The sequence below is a fragment of the Macadamia integrifolia genome, unplaced genomic scaffold (assembly GCF_013358625.1).
Source record: "Macadamia integrifolia cultivar HAES 741 unplaced genomic scaffold, SCU_Mint_v3 scaffold94, whole genome shotgun sequence".
In the NCBI taxonomy this organism is placed as follows: domain Eukaryota; kingdom Viridiplantae; phylum Streptophyta; class Magnoliopsida; order Proteales; family Proteaceae; genus Macadamia; species Macadamia integrifolia.
The window spans coordinates 386,267-402,704 of NW_024870588.1; the positions used below are offsets into that span (position 1 = coordinate 386,267).

Consider the following 16,438-nt stretch of genomic DNA (forward strand, 5'->3'; position numbering starts at 1 on the left):
GGGGGGGGTGGTGGTGGGGGGTTGTGTTCAGCGGGAGGGCATTACACTGTTCCTACCTCAAGGAACACAAACATGTTAATTTCTTCCCCCTGATTTTCAGGGATTGACATAGGCGGGAAAAGAAGAGGCAGGGCAGGTACAAGAGGTATTATCACAACTCATGAGACAAAACACATTTAAAAGGGAAGATGACCTTTTGTACATGTTGCCATGAACTATAATGTTTGTAATAAAAGACACGAACGTAAGTTGACAGCAGCTGTGGCCTTGTCCTGTACATAAACTGGACTGAGCAGCATCATATAGCCAATCCTAAGTAGTTGACATAAGGTTTTATGTGCTGCACTGAGTTAAGCTCGAGATTGGCTGTAAAATAATTCCAAGTCCTAGTCCCTCTTCTGCTGCCTTGTTACTTCCCTGGGAACATCCAGAATGAAATAAAGATACTTTTGATGAAACATACCCTCCCCATGAAAGGCTTCCCAGAACTAACATGTTCAATGAACTCTACAAAATCCCATGCGATTAGAGAGCAAGAGAAGTGAGAAACCTCCTAGAGAAACAAAGACAACAATGGTCCTCTTACAGCCAAGTCACCAACTTTGCAACCAACTTTGCAAGTTTCTATAGGTGATTTCTGTTTTGTTGAAAACAAACAAACAACTCAGCCTTATCCCAATTAAATGGAATTGGCTACATAGATCCTTGCCCTCCAATTAGCTCTATTCGAGGTCATACTTAATACAAGACCTCAATTATGCATGTCTTTCCTCACCACTTCTCCTAAAGTCATATTAGGTCTGCCCCTGACTCAATTAGTTCCTTCAATCTGAATCAAATCACTCCTCCGTACTGGAGCATCCAAAGGCCTCCATTGACTTTTTTGTAGCTTATCATGTATCAGAATTCAGAGCTACTCCCAAATCAGCCCTAATATGACCATTCCTTACTTTATCCTTCCTAGTTTTGCCACTCAACCACATCTCAACATCTAATTCTATGTGAAACATCATCTTCTATATCACATTCTTTATCTATGATTGAGCTCAGATACCTAAAATAATCACTTTGCAGAACATAGTTGTCACGGAGCCAAGGCAAATCAAGGTAGTGGAGGGTTGTCTAAGCGCTTAGGCGAGAAGGCGCCCGCCTTAAGGTGAACAATGCGAACAAGTGTTATTTTTTATTTTCCTATTTTCTAACATTATTTAGTAAGTTATATATACCTTGTATCATAAAAAATCAAGATTAAGCCACATCAAGTCATTAAAAATCAACATTTAGCCACATCAAATCATAAAAAATTAACATTAAGTCATATTAAGTTATAAAAAATCAACATTTAAAGAAATGCTCTTATTCTATAATAAGTTTGACTGGTCAAATGATTTTATTTTTACATGAGACTTTTTGTATTAGTTATAATATAAAACCAATTTTCTAACAAGTCTAAGATGACTTAAATCTGAATTGCAATGACAAAGTTATGCTTCAGTCAAACTTATTTTTAAGTGCGCGATTACTGTTAAAATCGCCTGAATGAAAATAATTTTATGAATATCAAAACAAAATATTATTTTACCGGACTTTTGATTTTTAGCAATGTTTTAACATGATAGAATTTATAAAATTTTCATAATTGAGAAAAACCCCAGCATTTAAAAGTTGAAAATCGTCCCTATAACCAAAATCCAGTTTTTGTTCTTGGACTAAGGGGTTAACTTTTTATCCTTTCGGAATTTGATTTTTAAACTATTTTTATTGGATTCAAATAGGGGGTATTTGCTTATTTATGAATAATATCTTAAGTAAATGAAATAACAAATATTAAAAACATTTACTTGTATGATATTTGGCATAAATAAGTGCCAAAACACAAGGCGACATGCAATGCAACAAGGCAGCTGTCGCCTAGGTCCCAGGCAAACTTCCTGGACGCCTAGTCGTCGCCTTGACAACTATGGTGGAGGAAGTAATTTGCTACAGTCGTGAGTAGGTATCATTCAAAGTAGGCACAGTATCTCTGGCAAGTAAGTGACCCTTCACTGCCTTCAAGTCATTGTTCAAACTAGCCAGGAATTTAGAGACGAAGAACTTGTTACGCTGAGCCTTCAATTTATCAATGTCAGTGGTCAAGGGTTGGAAGACATTGAGTTCTTTAACCATACCTCTGAAAGTACTGTAATATTCAGAAAGTGGCTTGTCCAACTGGCGAAACTGAAATATTTTTTCATAGATATCATAGATATGGGTCATGTTCTTCTCCTGAGAGTAGGTCTCCTTCAAGTCATTCCACACTCCCTTGGCAGTAGAGTGAAACATGACATTGGCAGCCACATCTGGTTCCATTTTATTCCATAACCAAATTAAGATTACTGCATTCTCTTTCTGCCATTGAGCGTAACCAGTGTCAGATTCTTTGGGAGGATCAGAGGTGGTGTAATCAAGCTTATACTTCGCCATCAGATAAACTTTGACCAAAGAAGGTAATTCAAGCTTCCTTTAAGCTTGATAGAAGTAATCTGGACATTCACATTGTCCGATACAGAGGAGGTAATGGTAGGGGTAGTAGTCTTGGTCTCAGCCATGAGAGCAAGAATTAATGACAAGTATGTAGTGCAGAGACAATCAAGGAAGTAGAGCTCACCAACCAGATCAGATAAATAGCAGCCAAAGTGCAATTGGACCCCAAGAAACCAAAAAAAAAATCCAACCGATAAGGGGGGGTTGGTATGGTAGTGTCGACCTTGATGAGAGCAGCAAAAGGAGGCTTCAAAAGCCTAGTAGAGTATGTAGAGAAGTAGTAAACCAGCAGCACATTAAACCGTAAAGTAGTAGAGCTTCACACATAGGGCAGCAGTAAAAAAAAATCACACATAGGGGCGGCAGCCATTAAGCACTTGCAGAATTGTGTATCGGCTTCAGCGATTCCAGAGAATAAGGGCTGAATCCATGTAGTAAAGGTAGGATGGCCTGATTGTGTTTATATCACTATAATCAGGACAAAAACTTAAGGTAGGAGCAGCAATAGGTGGTTGTGCACCAAAGAGGAGTAGCGCAGGGTTGAGATCAGCAGAGAATGATGATGTAAAACCTTGATTTGATTACAGAAGCTCTGATACCATGTTACAATCCCAGATTCCTGTAACCAAACCAGTAAAACTAGAAAAAGAGAGAAAGAGAAAGGAGAAACCACAGAGAGCCTCAAGGTGAGAGCAGCCTGCGATCAGTCCAGAATGAGGCTGATCGCAGGAATCCTTAGTATATAAAGATTAAAAATAATGTGTACAAGGACTAGAATGCCCCCATTACAAGAGAACAAACCCTAATGCACATATAGGGACCTGATAGGACAGAACTACCCCTATCGGGTCCAGCGGCTGACGCTAATCCATGACCACTAATATATGGTGAGTTCTGCTTTTGCATCACTTGAAATTTCTAGCAAAGCCTAAAGCCATAATCCCCCCCTCCCACCCCCCCCCCCAAAAAAAAAAAAGAGAAACCTAAAGCGACCCAAAAGGCCAATCGAATGCCATCCAAGCAACCTATTCCTAGTTTTCGTCCTCACACCATACTTTTCCGTTTTAAAAATCATGGATATTTCTAACTATCTGCTTTAAAAATTCAAGAAGTGTAAAAATGCCCAATTATAAAATCATTAATGGGACTTTTCTAGTTTCTTCAAATAAAGATGATACCAATGGCATTCCATCACACCCATTTTCCAATGAAATAATAAACGACGAAGTCATTTACCCCACACATAGAAACCACAGAGGTACTTGGTGCTTTAGTTTTATCCTCAATCAAATATAACAAATTTTGAGAGCCCTAGATTGTGCATTTGAAGGTGAAATAGTACACCCAAAAATCTCCATACAAGTGCACACTTTACACTTGCAAAGGATCATAGGAGTTTGACTAAACTTACCTTTGCGAACTTAGTCAGGTATTCTTCTTAGGTGATGGTTATATTTCCACCTCATCAAACACATCGAACCTCCAGCAGGCAAAGGCTATTGACTTAAACTATTAAGACTTGACAGTTCTTTAATCTTTCGACAATTAAAAAAAAAAAAACCGCAGACATTTTTCAGGATATGCCATCTAGCCTTCTCACTCCTCATGAATAAACTATTGAGAAGTTTATTATGTAGATTGCATGGCTGGTTTGAAGTACAACAGAAGAAAGAACCAGCCTTGATGTAGATGGATCAAACCGCCAAAGAGCCAGCCCAGATCTAGCCTATTTTGGGCCAGTCTTGAGCCAGATGTGCAGCCAGGTTTCCAGTCTTTTGGGGCCCATCGAACCAATCACTGTGCAGCCCCAAAAGGGCCAAAACCATAAAATACTGTTCACATGAACGGTAACTCCTCCAAGTTTTGACATCCAAAAGATCTTCCAAAAAAGGAAAGTACTGTCCTTTATTTGGTGGAAAGCAATCTCAAGAAGGGCAGCAACAATTGTTAAAATCTTCCAGAAAATATCTACTGCTTTCAGTTTGAGTGCTATCTTGTCTTATTATAAAGATACAACTGGAGGAAGATAAAGGAAAGTTACTGTTTATGTGAACAAGAACCAGCCCATTATTCTTCAAGGATTTGATACCTTTTTGGTGTTTAGAGTCCCTTGTTTTGTTTTGTTTTGTATTTTTTTTCTGGCTAATGGCGGGTATCCAAGCTTTCGGCCTGACTAATCCCGCGGGCCCATAGTGACCCCACAACCGCATGGATCGGGTCATGCTAGGGTTGAATGAAAACCATTCAACTTTCACTGAAAGCAGTGAAGAGTACTAAACACCCCCATGTGAGTGGCCCCAATGAGGTAAGATGAGTCGAACTCAGAACCACATGCTTCCTGAGGCGAAGATCCCTTGCCAACTCGGGGACCCCCTTGGGATTTTTAGAGTCTTTTGTTAGTCAAGTAATTAGTTTAAGAATGTTTTAGTTGTTAGTTTCCTAGTTACTTACTTTCCTTCTCTTGTTAGTTTTCTATTTCAATTGTTTTCCTATTTTGTAACCTTCTATTTTGAAGGAGCTATTGTGTCTATTTAAGAGACTGACTGATTGTGACTGAGGGAGATTTGATTAATGAATTTATTGAGTGAATAGTCTTCGGCTGAAAGGTTGTCATTGAGAGGTGAGATGTCTAAACTCTTGAGGGGTGTGATACCCAAAACTTATGGGGTGAGATACGCATTCCATTATTCTCTTCCACCCTTCTCAACTCTCCATCTATTCTATTTTCTTCCTTGTTTCAGTTTGTGAGAGAGTGTGACAGTGATTGATCCAATCTATTTTGAAGTACAAAAGTGCCAATACAACTCAGATTGAAAGCAGCCAAAAGGGTGTATCAAAAGCAGCCAACTGACAGGGTTTTCTTGTCCATTGATTTCTTCAATATCTCCCAGACCAACAGGGTTTTGTAGGCCGGATGTGAATTTGAAACTAAAACCGCTTATAGAAATCGAACCGATCCATTTACACCGAAACCGCAAAACCGTTTAGTAAATGGTTCGTTTTTGGTTTCAAGTTTAAGACTAGTTAGCTAAACGGGTCGGTTCGGTTTTAACCGTTTAACTCGTTGGTTTCAAACCGAATTGACACCGTGAAAATCGAACCATTTACACCGTCAAAACCGACCCGTTTAACCCGTATAGCTATTTAATAGAATAAGGGGTTAATTGAAATGTTTTCAGTGCCTTATGCTCTTTAACTTTAGAACACTAATGATAAGTTGTGTTCATTAGCAGCTTTGTTGCATTTCACTTTCTCTATGTAATATTTTCTTTTGCTTAGTTGTTTGGTTGTTTTAACAAAATAATATGGGTTTAATTTAGGGAAGAATTAAGGACCATAGAGGTTGTCCAACAGTCTATTCAATAATTTACTCCTATTACGTAGTTATGTAGTAAAATCCTTGCTTGTTCAATGCCTCATTTAATTTGATACAAGATTGAAGCGTTTATAAACAAAAGTAAATTTCAGTAAGCATGCGAATAAACTAGCAAACCGATTGCTAACCGTTTAGAAACCGTATGGATTAAACTGCGATCAAAACCGTTAAAAACCGTGAAACCGGCGCCATTTAAAAACCGTGAAACCATTTAGTAAATGGTTCGGTTTTGGTTTCAGCCAAATAAATGTGAACGAACCAAATCGTCCCGTACAGACCGAAACCAAACCGATTAACACCTTTGTGCCTAAGCCCTTTTGGGGTTTAATTGAGGCCATCAGGGACCATCTTCGACTAGGAGTTGAGGGCTTTTGATGCCCTCTAGAGGAAGCCGCAGGATTTCTCCCTTACCCTGCTGAAACCCTAAATCTGTTATGGACGATTGTTGGTTCTGCCATCCTTTCTCAGGTCTAATTCAACCACTGTTTAGGAACCTACAACAGTATTTGAGGGCTCTTTTGACCAGGTTTGACAGTCCAAACATCCATCCACTTGTGAGTTTCAGTTCGACCCTTCTTTTAGGATTTTTTGTTGCTTTACTTGGTCCCCAAGTCTGAAATCAGAACTTATATTGATTGAGGGCTGTTTACCTTTTTGGGGCTAATTTACCTAGTGTAAACTAGCTCTACATTAAGCCTAGCCAGTCCAATCAATCCTAGATTGGTCCTAGGTTGGTCAAGCAAGTAGAGGACAGCTGTAGGCTCAAATTTCCCTCTACCAATTTCTATTGTGAGGTGTTAATTTGTCCTATTCAAAAGCTTGGTCAATAAGAATGAAGAAGAACTTTCGACAGATTTGTTTGGGAGATTTCTTGTCTTATTCTAAGTCTTGAACAGAAAGAAAACTTTCAGCTACCGATTGGAAGAATTTCCAGATTCTTCTAGCTTTGTTTTGGCAGCCAGTTGTGGAGTAAGACACAAGGAACTGACCAACATTTTCTAGAAGACTTATATTTCTTTTTAATTTTATTCTCTTTGTTAGCAAGTGATTAGTTTTAGTTTTGTAAAGTCTTAGAAAGAATAGTTTTTTTTTTTTTGGTAACTTTCTAATTTTAAGACCAGGCTTCACCTAAATAAGGCCATCAATTGTTAGTTGTTTTACACAATTAAATCAATGAAAATTTATGTTGTTTGCTTGCTCAAACCTTGTTTGAGATAGACTGTAGACAACTGGGATATTTGTTGGTAAGAGGTCCAGGCTAATAGAGCCACCCCTATCCACTTTATCTTCCAATGATTCTCCATCTCATCTTCTCTATTGCTTCTGGTTTTCTCGACTGTTGTGAGTATTATCTAAGCCCTATTCGAAGATTAATTACAAGGTTATCACACACCTTGCATGTTGCTGCTGATTTGAGACACAACACCACCTGCGACAGCCCTGAAGGAGTGACTTCTAGGCTACCATCGATCTTTGATATCTACCTGGTCCTTGAGCTTCTGCAATCCATCTTTGGAGGACTTCACCAGGGCAACATTAGTGCCCTAATTTTCAAGAACTTCCGGATCTTTGCAGTCAGCCATCAACTCAGGCTTGGAGTTTGAGGTTTTGTTAAGCTCCTCATCAACCACCTTCAATCTCAGTTTCAGCCCTGTCTAGGCCTTGGTTCGTAACTTCAAAGAATTCTCAGTTTTGACCTAAATTCTCTAAATCTGAGATGCTGTCAATTCTGTGATCTAGTACAAGGACCTATTCCTGAAATTTTAGTGATTGTCCCCAGTTGTTATTTGGACCTTACCTGCTGTCCAATTAGTAGGGTAGCATATCCCTTGCTTGCTGGTTATTTCTCCCTAGCCGATACGCTGAATGTCAGTTCTATTCTGTGTGGTTAGTTTAGTGTTAACACTATAAGTGTTGGAGTTTGAGTACATATTTGGGGTTGCGTACTCTTGTAACCAGGGTTGCATTATTTATTCAGCTTCAAAATAGATTATGGTAATTGCATGCAAGTTTTGCAACTCAAACATAAATTGAATAACTTCTATCTATCTATGGCTTTTATGGATAATAAGATGGATACTCCCCGGTAAAAGGTAAGCAATGAATATAATAAAAGGTAAATAAGGTACATGATTAGACGTCAAGGCATACCTGAATGGGAATATTCTAAAAATATAGGGTCCTTCTATTAGTCACTATGGAGAGTGAAGCAATCAAGGTCTAAGATCCCGCTTTCACCCCTATTTCGCTGGTCCAAAAAAGAAAGATCTGGTGAGATCATGTATTTTTTCCCGGTCGACTCAATGGTTGTTCTCGATGGCCATATGATCATTGTAGCCCCTGAAACTTGGTATTTACCCTATTGTAGGCCTTCTAAACATAATGGAAACATCAGCTTTTTAAAAAACAAACCTAAAATGGTACTTTGACTTCATACCCTATGTAAGTAGTCTCCGACTCTTCGGACCCTAGGCCAGTATGCTCTATTCCACAATCCACATTCCACAATTAACACATGATACACCAACATCATAAGTGGTGCGGGTTCGAGTCCCGGGAACCAGCCTCTCCGTAAACGGGGTAAGGCTGTCTACCTATATACCCTCCTAGAACCCTGCTTAAGTGAGGGAAACCTGGGTAATGGCCTTATTATTATTATAGATAATTCCTTAATTGTTTAACAATTAACATTGATGGCTGATGAGTCACATTTACATACACTGAAAATTAAAGTAACTCCAAATGTGGATGAGGAGGTAATATTTTCAACTCTTTAAGCTTTAATGAGTGGAGATCCTAAAGCAAAAGCACCAAGATCCTTGCTCCTTGGCGTTTCTTTCTTCAAAAAAGTAGAGAGAGAGAGAGAGAGAGAGAGAGAGGCGAGATCTTGGCGAGATTGAGGTGAGATCTCAAAATCTCGGTCGAGTTTTTGTACAATTATAACTCACCATACATCTTGTCTCGCCTTTTTGAAAAAGAGAGATATTAGCAAGATCTTAAACCATGGAAGCAATTCATTTCACCATTTTTTTTATTTACCCTTACAATTTTTTTTCTTCTGAATTGAAGTAAAAGGGTAGTTTTGTCAATTAACTTTAAGGAAAATCATTATAGCAAATCTTTGCCCTCCCGGTTCTCCCTCTCCCTCTCCATCTCTGGCGCCTCTCCCCTGCACTCTCTCTTTCTACCCACTCCATTGTGACTCCCAGAGAACTCCCTCCCTCGCTGTTTTTTCTGTCCCCCCCCCACTATGTTCCCTCCTCCCACCCCACCCTACCCTACCCTACCCTACCCTACCCTACCCTACCCTACCCTATACTCCTGCATCCTCGCTCTCGCATGTCTTGCATTGATCCAACGACCCTCCCTATCTGCAGCCCTCAATGGACGATGGCATTGACACCAGTTTGAGAGATGATCCACCGAATTCTCCATGAGCTCAAGGCAACCATCCTATGCCGCCGAATGTGGCAGCATATCCATTTGTAGGTTTCACGGGCTGGGTAAGAGAGAGAGAGAGAGAGAGAGAGAGAAGCAACGACACCACTCCCCAGGACGAACACCTGAACCCTCTTTGCAAATCTGCATTTTCCTCTAGCAACTGTTGTGCTCACTCTGCTTTGCCCTGCCCTACACTTGCCTGAGGTCCTGGAGGATACTCGATCTGTGAATCAAAATGTTCATAGATGTGAAGGAACCAAGTGCATTAAAACCCACTTCAGAATTCCCAGCAAGAGAGCCAACCCCATTAAAATCCACATCCTGAAATCTACATAAAAGAGAGCCCGATCGATTTTTTTCTTTTACTTAATGATAAATCTCCACGGATAACCCAAGAAGACCAAGGTGGGTTATTGGGTTACGAGGTAAGGGACCGAGATGGAAAAGATCAAGCTCGATAGGTGGATATGCAGAAACAGCCTCTCTTCTCTCTCATTTTTTCGAGTGACGGGGTTCACGACCAAATGCAAAATATCCACTTGCATTGCTGTGTATTCATGCAGCGGAAGGTCTATGCTAATAGGGTTGGGGAAGGTGCCACCGGGAGACCTATATGTAGGGATTTGCTACAATCTTGTTTGTTTGTGAAATTTCTCTAACTACCCTCAAAATATTGAGCACCATAAATAAAAAAATATGGGCAAAAAAGTGATAATGAAACATTCCACTTCACCTGCCATAGTTATTCCTAGAATAAGTGTATCTTTTCAGTAGATGCACTCATTATTTTGCACATTGAAATGTAACTCCTCCTCAACTACACTCTGCTTTCCACTTTCTAGTTCTCAAAATATTGGAGCCACAAAAGCTAATGGAACCTCAGAAACATACAATCGAAGAAGAAATGAAATCCAATAGCCACACCAAAACAAATAAAAAAAAAGAAAAAAGTTTTGGACACTGTATCTCAACAAAGCAACCCAACTAGAAGAGAATGTACAGGTCGTTTAAACTTTCAAGTTACACCCCAAAATTGAAAAAATCAAAACTTGTAAGTGCGCAATTCCAAATGGGAGCTCAAAAGATCATTACAACATTTTACCCTCTTCTATTACCATCAAGTCAGCAGCCTTTCTGATGATAACCAAAATAGAATATCAGATTTCCTTTTTTTTTTTGGGGTAGAACAGTTTCTTTCAATGATTAATAAATAAGCCCAACCCTCCCCCCTCCCCTCCCCGCACCCCCACCCCCACCCCCACCCCGAAAAAGAGAACTTCGTTTCCATTGATAATAACAAAATGCACATGCAGAGACAACCAAATAACAAAAATGAGATCATAAATTTTTAACAGGTAAAGAATACCTTTGGTTCATTGCTCTTCATGGTTCCTCTACTGCAGATACAAACTCCCAGGAGGTATGAGTAATAAAGGATCGAATCAAATATCTGTTCAACAGAAGAAGGCAAAGAAAAGCGGGGAAAAAAGATAAGAAAGAAAAAAATGGGGCAATGAAACCATGAACAAGCATTCATCCCCCATTAAAAAACCATGAACAAGCAAATTAATAGCAAACCCTTTATTGAACTGATTAATTAGGCCATTCTATCTGTAAGGGATGAACATCAAAAACAAAAACAAAGACAATATCGAGGAAAAACAGAAGAAAATCAGAGAAATGCGATAAACTATAGAAAATTTAGAACTTGGAAAAGTAAAGTTACTTCTGTGATGATCTGTATCTTCTGGATTAAGGGTTTCCAAACTTCAATGGAGCTCTCTTCCTCTTCCACAAGGTGAAGTTCGAGTAAGCGAAACACGCCCGCCCTGCTCTTCCCTTATTTTACTATTACAACCCCTTAAATGACTGAAATACCCTCCTGGAACTTTTAGCTTTTGCCAAAGGTATTTTGGGCCTTGGGCCCAATCTAGCTTCTCGGAGTAGGGTTGTAATTTCGAGGCCCAAACCAACAGAGGACCTAGACCAACAAAATAAAACCGAAATTGAACGGATTATTTATTAAACGGTCCAATGTTAGGTTTGATATGTAATAGTATTGATGATCCATCGGTTCAATTTATGACCGAAATACCTGATGGGCATCCAATTGAACCCCCATTTTACCCATTAATACATCCAAAACTGAACCGGCCAATGGTTTCTCTTTGTGTTTTCTCCAAATGACACTAATATGTTCACTGTTATCACAATTCTACCCCTAGAAAAAAAAAAAGGACTGATGATGGATTGATTCAAGACAAATTAATGACCGTTTGGCCCACTATGGACCGATTGACTCGAGAGAGATTACACATCGTTAACTGGTCAAGCGTTTACTATGTCATTGGGTTAGAGTATATGTAAACTGATTACATAAATTAGAGTATAGGGTTGATGAAGGTCTGACCAAACAGATAAATTGACCCCCTATACTAGAGTATCAACAGCCTTAGGGGAAAACGGATCATGTTCTAGTACGAGAATCTCATACAGGGTTGATCTGCATAGATGGAATCCACCCAACAATCAACTTTGTGGTGGATTTCATCTTTATGGATCAACCCATACCATAATTGTTCTCCTACGAGAATTTGATCCACACTCGCCTTATGGGTTTTTTTTTGGGGGGGGGGTGTTGGGCATGGTTGTTCATGTAAAATCATTTGGGCCACAATCCAGCCCACTAAAATCGAAAGTCCTTTGGGCTGGTTTTGTGCTTGTTAATTAATGATGTGATAATGGATAATCTAATGGGGTACGACTATAAAACTGGATATTTGAAATAGGCGAAAGTTTTCCTTCTATGATTCGCCCACAAATCTATGATCATTACTATTCTCTTCTAAATGTTAAAGGTCAGAAATGCCCTTCACTGCTCTCTTATGCCCATCGCCCATAGAAGTGCAATGATGGTCATTTCTTCCTTCACATCTGGCCTGCTAATATTTCAAGCCCACCATTAGGCTTCACCTGTAGGGCCAATCACCTATTGGGCTGCGTGTGGACTTCATAAACAGAAAACTTGTGGACTATATAGGTAATGGGCTGTAACCTTAATGATAGAATCCTTCATGTAAGGGTGGTGTTCTTGCCCTCAGGGTGTCAAAACCTAATCCGAATTGGTAAAATGTTCTGACCAAAAAGGAAATAGATCAAACAAATCATTCCAAAGTCTTATTGGACTGATTTTCAGTTGGGAATGTTATGACTCAAAATCAGGCCGAACCACACCAGGAAGTAAATGAACCTAAAATCAAATCAAAACCGGTTAAAAAATTGGATCACAATCGAAACCAAACCGGTAAGAAACTGAAATCAGCCAAAAAATAATAAAAAAACCAGTGTTTTTGCATAAATTTTGTATGGCAAACTGAACCCAAACTGGATCGAAACCAAAACCAACCCGATACAAGAAATCAAAACCAATTTTTTTTGGAAAATTTACCGCACCACCCCCTGGAGAATGCCACAATGATAAGACCACCCCCTCTGTTTCACCAAATTATTCTCAGACCCCCTACTGTCAGTCACCGTTAAGGAATAAATTGTAGTTGCTGACATCAACAACTATATTTTATTTTAAATACCAAAATGCCCTTATGAAATAGGAAGTACCAAAAATACCCTTACCATAATTTAATATTTCTTTACCCAAATTGATAGGTTTTGGTCCCATTCCGATGACATCTTTGTTCCCTCCAGCTCGAAGGACTTACAAGCTAGATAGTTTTCCGAGCTCCGGTGGCAGATAACCCCCAAGACAGTTATCTAAGAGAAGAAAGCAGGCAAAGACCTAGAAATTTGGGTGTCTGCGAGACCCAATACAGTTACGTTTCCGCAATCATCGATTTCATCTGGGATTTTTCCGACAACATCTTTGTTCCCTCCGGCACGAAGGACTTGCAGGCTAGACAGTTTTCAGAGCTCCGGTGGTAGAGAACCCCCAAGACGGTTATCTAAGAGAAGAAGATTTTGAAGGCTAATGCGGTTCCCAATCTTAGTTGGAATCTTACCTGTGAGCTGGTGGGATGAGAATCTTTATGCTTTTATATCTCCTCCTATTGTTACTGATCTATTCAAGCAGAACTCGTTTTGTAGATGGATAGAAATTTACCTTTTCCTTCTTCAAATCTCTGGGATTAGTTCCGTTCCGTCCTTTTCTTAAGATCTCTGAGTCACAAGTTGCAGCCATATTAGGGTTTTATTTTGTAGTCCTATTTATTGTGGATTTAGGGTTTCTGTAAACGAATTATTCCATCTCGTGTTTTTGACCCGATTTTGTCTTAAATGGAGATTTAGCATATATGTATGTTAATTTTATTCCCTTCTATTAAGTCTTGGAGGTTAATGAGCTTACCAATACTTGCAGGAATGCTACCCATGAGACTGTTGGAGCTGAGGTCGAGGATTGTGAGCGAAGGGTAGTCTCCAATATCAACGGGGATAGTTTCAGTGAGGTTAGCGTCGGAGATAATAAGCTGTTCGAGGAAAGCAAAGGAGGAGAGATTGGAAGGGATGGGGAGGGTATAATGGTTAAAACAAAAGTTTTTTAATGGTAAGGGTATAATGGTCATTTTAACTCCATACTTAACATTGACTGACGGTAGGGGGTCTGAGAATAATTTGGTGAAACAGAGGGGGTGGTTTTATCATTGTGGCATTCTTAGGGGGTGGCGCGGTAAATTTTCCAATTTTTTTCATTGCTTTGATTTCAATTTCACCATTCCCACACTGAAACCGATTCAACTTAAACTAAAACCAAATCAAACCGATCGATTGACACCCCTGCTCTCAAGTATCAACCCTCAAAATTCATGCTATGAGATAATGAATGTGTATAATCCTTGAATCAAATGTTTAAGGACACACTATAAAGGAAACTACTTAATGGGTTAAGAGTACACTTGTGAAAAATTAAAGATAAAATTGGATAATTTCAAACTTATTAGAATCCACACCCCCATCCCCTTGACACAAGTTGGATAAGCAGTGTACGTGAAGTGTGTTTATCCTACATGTACGTGGAGATCCCCTAAAGAATTAGGTTTTAGAAATGGTCGGAGTATGCCAGACTTGGAGTCACATCAGATTAGTGGAGAGCAAACATCACCCAATGCTATTTTGTAGGCAGGAGAAACAATAATTCTGAAGAAGTTCCCAGCCAAATGAACTTATCAGAAGTCGTTGGATTCTTAGGGATTGAAATGGAGATCATTTTGAAAGCAATTTCTGGTGGCCACTAGTGATACATTAAATCCAAATTCCAGTATGAAGGGTCATGAAGAAAGATATCAGCAACAACACCCAGAGAATTGCGAGGAAGAGGAAATGGAGCTCTAGGGCAAAGGAACGTCAGAGATCCAATAATCAGACCATGGATTAATGCTCAAATCATTTTTTACTTGACAAAAGTGACCATTTAGTAAAAACTCTGTAGCACTAATTATGGATTTGCAACCGAGTCCGGATCTTACACGGCAAGCCGTAGTGGGCAGTCAGGGTCCCATATGTCGGATGGATCCTGACACGCACCCCAACACATGCCAGGGTCCATCTGACGTTAGGGACCCTCACTGCCTTCTACATTCGCCGTAGAGGATTCTCTGCTTTCTAACCCTAGGAGCAGAAGTAGGACAACAATATTCTTCCTTATTGCTGATATCCACCCATCTCCTTCTGTTAGCATTGTTATCATCATTATATTTTTGGGAAGTGTTTCTTGAAGGGAAGTTCACTTCTACGTGTGCAGGAGGCCAATGAAAACACACACGGAAGCATCTATCTAGACATCATATTCGCATTTGATGAGGGTTGAGGAAGTCATTTCCCTTTCTCATCATTATTCTATGCTTATGATAAGGTGCATACCTACACATCCCACATTGGTACTACCGCTGCCTAAGTCCCTTTCTCATCATAAACATATAAAGATGCTACTCTTGGCATGTTTTACTAAGCCTCTGTGCAGGTAGGAGGAGATTCTCAATGGAAGCTTCACATGGAATTGGAGAAGCACTACTTAGAATAACAAAGTCTAAGCCTGTTGTTGTCACTCCCACAATGAAGACTTATGATGGGCTCTATTATTTGTCGCCTGTAGAAGTGTTCATGATGGCTGATCCTTTGGATATTTTATTTTGCTTTGAGAGGGATGATCATGCGATGAGAAGGGCAGAGATTAATCTCTGTGAAACAATCAAACAAGGCCATGGCTAAGGTTCTGGTTCATTACTATCCATTTGCAAGGAGAGTTGTAATGGATTCAGATGGGAACTTTATGGTGAAATGCACAGGAGACGGTGTATCATTTGTTGAAGCAGTTGCAAATTGTGAGCTTCGTGAGTTTGGCGATTTTACAATCCCTAATCTCCCAAAACACAGACAACTTTTTCGTGCTTACGATGAATATCCAAAGAACCCTTTGGATAAACCACTGCTTGCAGGTAATCGATTTATGTATTACACTAACGACTGACGGTAGGGGGTGCCACAATTAAAGACACCCTCTGCCTAATGAAGAGAATTGAATATTTTGATTATTTTAGTCTCAATAATTCTATTGTACATGTTCACTTACTTATATAGATGAGGACAAGAGGAGAGAGTCATTACATGATTACAAGATTTAGGGAGAAGAATAAGTTAACAAATAAAATAATATTGGAAAGATATATCCGTTGAGAGACATTGGGTTGTCATGTGAGATGTGAATTAGGAAATAATGTATGCATTGGAGTGATTTGGGGAGAGATCATAGTAGTTGATTGATTGGATGAGCTGTGAGGTGTCATTCTTTTAACACATAATTCGCACCCCCGCCGTCAGTCACTGCTAAGTTTGGAGTTGAAATGACAGTTGTACCCTCTGACTAAAACACATGATCAATTCATATTTTACCCAAATCCCTCATTATTCCTAACCTCCACTCACCTTCAACGTGGAGTTCAAGGAGAGTTTTCTACGCATAGGAAGATGTGGCATAGACTCCTGTTGCCGCTCGTCATAGCCCGATGCCGCTCGTTGCAGCTGCTCTTCATGGAGATTAAAGGCTTTGGGATGAAGAGCACAATTTCGATATGGGGATGGAGGTTCTTT

At 39.5% G+C, this 16,438-nt stretch overlaps 1 protein-coding gene across 1 annotated transcript in view; it reads right to left on the reverse strand.

Annotated features, from left to right (window-relative positions):
• Positions 1 to 11,164, reverse strand: part of LOC122070532 — a 17,155-nt gene extending 5,991 nt beyond the window's left edge. The window contains exons 1-2 of the mRNA XM_042634714.1: positions 11,067 to 11,164; positions 10,707 to 10,790 (exon numbers count right to left, since the gene is read on the reverse strand). Of these exons, the coding sequence (XP_042490648.1) occupies positions 10,707 to 10,727 (21 nt within the window). The 5' untranslated portion in view covers positions 10,728 to 10,790; positions 11,067 to 11,164. The remainder of the gene's footprint in view (positions 1 to 10,706; positions 10,791 to 11,066) is intronic.
• Positions 11,165 to 16,438: the final 5,274 nt, after the last annotated feature.